This window comes from Merops nubicus, unplaced genomic scaffold, assembly GCF_000691845.1.
Source record: "Merops nubicus isolate BGI_N331 unplaced genomic scaffold, ASM69184v1 Scaffold42397, whole genome shotgun sequence".
Lineage (NCBI taxonomy): Eukaryota > Metazoa > Chordata > Aves > Coraciiformes > Meropidae > Merops > Merops nubicus.
Window position 1 is genome coordinate 3,855 of NW_008619121.1, and position 6,372 is coordinate 10,226.

At 36.6% G+C, this 6,372-nt stretch overlaps 1 protein-coding gene across 1 annotated transcript; it reads right to left on the reverse strand.

Annotated features, from left to right (window-relative positions):
- Positions 1-1,414: 1,414 nt before the first annotated feature.
- LOC103776172 (ubiquitin carboxyl-terminal hydrolase CYLD-like) lies at positions 1,415-5,877 on the reverse strand (the record flags this gene model as incomplete). The annotated part of the gene is made up of 5 exons (XM_008943668.1): positions 5,741-5,877; positions 5,040-5,148; positions 3,811-3,929; positions 2,928-3,144; positions 1,415-1,525 (listed from the first exon to the last, which is right to left on the reverse strand). Coding segments are annotated over exons 1-5 (643 nt in total), but the record flags the coding sequence as incomplete, so codon positions are not given.
- Between the last annotated feature and the right edge of the window lie 495 nt (positions 5,878-6,372).

Sequence of the window (6,372 nt, forward strand, 5' to 3'; positions counted from 1 at the left end):
CAAAATGGCTTTTCCTCTATTTTGTGACCTCTCCTTCTGTAGACTTGATCCAAAAAAGGAAGTTTTCAATACAGAACATCTTAAGAGTTCAAAGTGTGCAGCTCATATATATGCAATTTGTACAACCAGATTTTACTATATATGTATATATAGTTGTACGTTCGCTAGTCAGTGTAGAGAGAAGTAGCTAAAAATCAACAACAGTATTTCATTCCAAGCAGGAACCAAAAGACTTCAAAGTATATTTTACATCCACATAGGTTTTGCAGCTTTTCAAGATAGTTTTCATTAAGTAGTTGGTATACAGTAAAACTCTGATCCACATCTATTTCTAGTTTCATCTTTCCAGGCAGATTTTTAATATTCAGTAGTAATCCTGAAATGAAGTCATACGTGTAACTTATTCCCAGATAGTAGCTTAATGTACTGTAGAAAAGTCAGTTTTGTTTTACCAAGGACTAGAATCCATTTCAGTAACATTCCCTGAGGCAATCCACTATTTTGTTGTTTTGTCCTCAAATCATTTGTATGTAGTTGCTAGTCTCTTCCAGACTGCTTTGTTTCTTTAAAAATAGACACTTAGCAATGAAAGTTAACAGATGTCTTTTTCTAATTTTATATTTCACCCTCTTTTCCTCCTCTTTTTTTCCCCTCCAAACATTCCAGGGTAACAAGGTAGCAAATCTGTGCTCTCAATTCTCACAAGATAGGAATCCAGATCTTTAAATGAATTAACCTTTTTGAAGATGCAAATGTGTGAACTGAAAAGAATGTAGTAGCCAGAAAATAGAACAGAATTAATAGCCAATGAACAGTCTAAAATTTGTCTTACTAAACTGAAGTTATTCCCTCTTCAAGAGAGAACATCTATGGTGCTAAAATGATCAAGGGTGGGGAGGAAGTGGTGGAGATGGAGGGCAGAGAAACACAAGAGAATCATCATCCTTGGTCCACACAAATGCACTGAGCAAGAGCAATGTCTATCTTCACATTCTCAATAGCCTAAGGAGGTTTCTCCTGCTACAGTTCCACCTTTAAAATTTGAAAAAAAGCCTGTGTATAATCAATGCACTTAAAGGTTTAAGTTTTAGTAACTTCACTTAGACTTTGTTTATAAAACAAACACACACAAGCACACTTCCTAGAGTGCAAAATGCTTAAATACTTCAATTACAGAACTCCACAAGTAGTTTTTGGAACAGTAATCCTTTTGCTCTCAGTCAACTTCTTGTCATCGCATCCATTGCCAGCAACGGTTGCATTAAATCTAACCAAAAAATGCAGCAAAGGCAACAGTCGATAACTCTATGCTCTTTCTTCAGTTTTCCAGAGGACATTGTTCATTTGTATAAACTCATCGTTGGACTTTGATACATGCACATGTAAGCATCACAAAGTAGTCTCCGTGCACAACCTTGAATCTTTCTTGAATCCAGCGAGTGTAATTCTTCTAGAGACATCTTCAGGTATTCACCAACTTCTGGACATGGGGTAACTTGTGGAATGTTAAAGCCATTCTGCCCTCCTTTTAACCATAAGGAAAGAAAGAGGCACAGATTAGGACAGCATCTACATATACTTTCTCTTTATAATGTACTTTAATTATGACAGCATCACCAGTTCTTGAAAATGTCTTCCAAAAAAAAAAAAAAACCCTAAATATGCCATTCTGCAGGGTAGATTTGTCTGAAATGAAAAACTGCAATTGGTGACATAATATCTTGTAGTATTTACTAACAAACACCCATACAAAACCCCCACCAGGAGAACTTCAGGTGTTCAGTAACACTAAAAATTCAGTACAACTGCTTTGGGAGAGACCTAAATACATAATCCACCTTAAATGCTACTGAATTTATTAGTAACAAATCGACTGGTAACAGTCTATGAATTTATAAACCATGAGTGTCTGTACCTGGCTTGCAAGACTATGGCAGAGTTTGCTGCTGGCCATTTTCCATATAAAAAAGGGTAAAGTCAAACACCGCAGGTATGGCCACCCATGGCACTGTTCCCCAGCAGACACACTTAGCTTATAGCACTAGCTGAAGAAAAGCATTTGTGATTCTGCAGGAGGTATATTCAGTGAGTATCTCATGTGATTGACATTCCTGAAATAAAGTGGCTCTTTGCAGACTTCATCTGTACACGTTTCAAGCACTCCAACACAAAGCTTGATATAACAACTTTCTGGTTGTTATAAGAAAACGACTTTAATCCTGTAGCAGTTTCATTTTCAACAAGATTTCCACAGGGTTTTTCTCCCCTCACCAAATCACACTGTTACAGGGGCGTTCAAAAATTCTTCATGTAAAGAGCTGTTACCATGAGTTTGACCAGAACTGAACAGAGTCCTTATTTAAACACTATTTAAAACAGCAGTATCCTAAGCAAATGCTCCTCTAACTGACATTTGTATTATTACAGGGGAACAGTTTACCACTGATAACTCTAAAGAGATTCAAAGGAATGGCACAGATATGTGACTATTTCTTTTATTCTGCAGACACCTGTACTAAGTCATTTAAGCAAAAGCAATAAAAATATTTGCATGCTGCCTGATAATTGTGTACATCTACAAAAGATGTGCAAGAACACGCTCCTGCAGTTGACTATTTGAAAGGAATTCTCTCTGCTGAACTTGCAAAATATGGAAAAATCTTGAAGACATCCCCCTAGAAAACTTCTGCAGTTATTTCTGTACTACCTGCTTACTAATGTGTCCAATTTAGATGAAATTCAGATTATGCAAATCATTGGCTGCTACGAAATCAATGCTCTGAGGCAAGGATGGGTCAAGATTAGTGTCCCAGCATCAACTGCCTCAAGTTAAATGACATTAATATCCCCAGCATAAGGCACTGAGATTAAAAATAGCAGTACACATATAAAATCAAGAGAAGATTAAGAAGAATAAGCAGCTGTACCATCCCGATCTGCCATGCTGTCGAAGAAAAGCCAGGCGGAGTCATCCCGCCCATATTTGACGAAAGCTACATAGTGGCTCGTTTCTATGCAGAGAACAGCAAACAACTCCATCTTCTGGTAGGGGATACATCCATGTCGCCAGTCCCAGTCTGGCAGATCTTTAGGTAGTGACAACGGATTGAATTTATGACTCTGTCTCTTGGGATGAAGATGAACCTACAATTGAAGTGATATTTCAGAAGAGAAAAAACACCCCGTAAGATTATTTGTTTCAGGGGCAGACAAAGCTAAAAAAGAACACTACTGCTGAAGATTAACAGCATTAGAGAAGGAACTGCAATAAGTGTAGCAGACTAAACTGTTTCTTCTATTTTTTTTCCCTCACCAGTGTAGGTCAATATTGTCCAGAAAATTCAAAATTTAAAGTTAGAAGGGAGGTGTAGATTTAATGAAACATTTACTACTATGCTCAAGACTTGAGAAGAAGCCATGAATATGACAGCTTCATGCGAGTTACTGAACAGCTCTTGAAACTATGTGGTTCTATATCATGAATTGATAAATTCAAACAAGGTAGCACGTATAGAAAATCAGGATTCAAAGCAGGTGACAGGAAACGGATTCCAAGCTGCCTACGATTACTCCCTCTCCACTGAATTCAGTCCTGGATTTGGCAGCTGCTATGTTTTTAGTAGGAAACTGCTGATGAACACATTGCAGGGTCAAGTGGAGTTCCTGATTTGTCACCAAAGGCCACACTTGGTGGACCCAGTTACACTAGTGCTGGTGAGTCTTCACTACTCTCTGATGCCATCCCTTCAACTATTACAGCATCCACCACGTGGGTTAAACCCCCACAGAATAACAAGGACAACAACTTACCTGCGTATTGCACATTTTGCAGAACTGCTTGATTTTCCCAGCAGAAATATCAGTATCTTCGTAACATTCTCTGCACTCATACATAGCAAGTCCTCCACATATACGGCACTGCCTGGGAGCTGCATTTTAAAAGAAGGTATCAGTCTCCAGTTTGGGGAGGCTTTGTTTGATTGTTTTGTGGGGTTTTTCTGAGACAAGGGGTATGGAAAGAAGGGAGGATTACTACTTTAAATGGAGACAAACACCATATTAAAAAAAGCTAAAACCAGATTGCCAATGAGAGCAGAAGTGTGCCACTGTATTTAACTTCTTCCTTCTGACATAATGGAGAATAAGACAAAAGCATTTAGAGTGATAAGTTCCAAAACAGAAAATTATAAAAATTATGTTCCATCAACTGCACGAGCAAGTAAAAACAGGCTTTTGAATCAAGTTAGATGATCACATTGGTACAGCTAGCTTAGCCCCTGTGTCAACAGCAGAAAGAAAACCCAAACCAACAAACAGCATAAGCTGATGGCTGTGACACTGCAAGAAAAAGCCATGACAGTTTCAGAGATTATATTTCTTACAAATTTTAGCAGTTTTATTAATTCTTATCTCAAATTTAAGATCGGGTGTCTTTCTTTAGGTAATGCAACAAAACATCCAGTAGATGACACGTGTCAGAAATGTAGATCACAAAAAAAGCGTGATAGATTTATAGTTAAAAACCACACCATCGCTATATGCGCAAGATTTACATACTAACCTCAAATTTTCTTCTAGTTTGATAAACTAATGACAAAAGGCTTAGAAATAAGCAACACAAACTGATGGAAGACTAATGAACTGTAGTCAACATTGTAAATCCTGTTAACCAATCTTGGTGCTACTCTGAGCTTTCAAGATTTCCTATTTTCCATATTAATTGTTTTCCTGCTAATAACTCAATTTTAACACCACCAGCTTGAAATACATTTAGTTTACATGTATTTAATTCTTGACTATCTCTACATCAAGCAAGTTATATTCTACACATTCTTACGAATTACAGCTGTTAATTGACATGAGAAAAAAAAGCATTTTAGTCATTAAACTTCCCTTTCTCCTCAGCCTGAGCGTCTCACACTACCTCATCAAATATTTTGTTAAAAAATCCCATCAAAACTACCAGGAGTACTTACCTTCAACTCTATTAGTCACTCACAATAACTCTTTTATTAGACAACGCAACGTTATATACTTACTATCTTCAAGTAAGTCTGTTATATTTAACTCCAAGGATGGAAAAATTTTGTTGAACATTTTGAAGTCTTTTCCAAACCGAGGCATCTGAATAATGAGACATGAGGGTGCCTAGGTAAAATGCCAGAATATTATGTAATGATCTTGAGATAGATAATTATGTAAATTTAGAGACATACTTCTAATACAATAAACATATTCATGCTATTTAACTTACTTGCAGCCCACTGACTTCAAAATTAACAAGATATTTCGCAAGACTTTGAGAGATACTAGAACTAAAAAACCCAGTGGGGAAAGTGACTTCTAAATCATTGTAAAATGCCATAAGTCCCAGTCATGCTCAAGCATGATATTAAATATACTCCTCCACCCTGGGAGGGGGAGAAAGAAGGGAAGGAGAAAAAAAAAGATTTTTTTTTTTTTACTGAGTTAGCTCAAATTACTAGTCCTTAAAACAACTTACAGGCAGTAACTAAGAAGTCTGCTTTTAGCAATTCTTCATCTAAATTACCTTGGTCTGTTCAGCTAGAGGCTACATGTCATTAAGTCAACCTTAAAATATTTTCGTAAGGTAGGCAACACTGTACTTCCATTTCCAACACCTCTGCGTTTTGTTTTCACACTGAATCCTACTTTTGTCCCACTGAATGGGCCAATATCTAGATCCATCACTTCTAATAAAGCAACAGCTGCCACCAACCTCTGCAAACTTCAAGTTGCTGTTAATGAATGACCACTCCAGTAACTGCTGAATTGTTGGAACTCCAACTTTCTCATTTTTGTCCATAAAAATTTGGTAGAAGTAACAGTCTTGTACTTTCTGACCTGCTGATCTAAAAACAGATTTACAAAACAAACAAAAAAAAACAACACAAACCGATTCTGAAGTTCTACTGTAACGATTACTGTATTTTACTAGTAGAATAATATCTACCAGAAAATAATCTATGTAACTTTGCATTGAAAGATTTTGTGCTTTAAAAAAACAAACTCCCCAGCAACAACAACAAAGTGCCTTAGAGAACACACAATCAAGTATTAAGTGTAGACTGATTTTGGAGAAATTTATTTAAGAAACAAAAGAAGCAAGAGTTTCAGAGTACACTTTAAAAACATATGTCCATGCATTACTGAACTACCCACAGAGAAATATTCCCTAAGCATATGCATCGAAAACAACACACTAAAACAGCTTTAACTGGAAAGACAAGTCAGAGTTTCAGTAATAAACAGCAAAAGGAACAGCAATAATGTTCTTCAGTAGGATACTCTTAATAAGGAATTTTAAAAAAAGAAGACTGGGTTTAATGAAACATTTCCTTTTAATGAGGG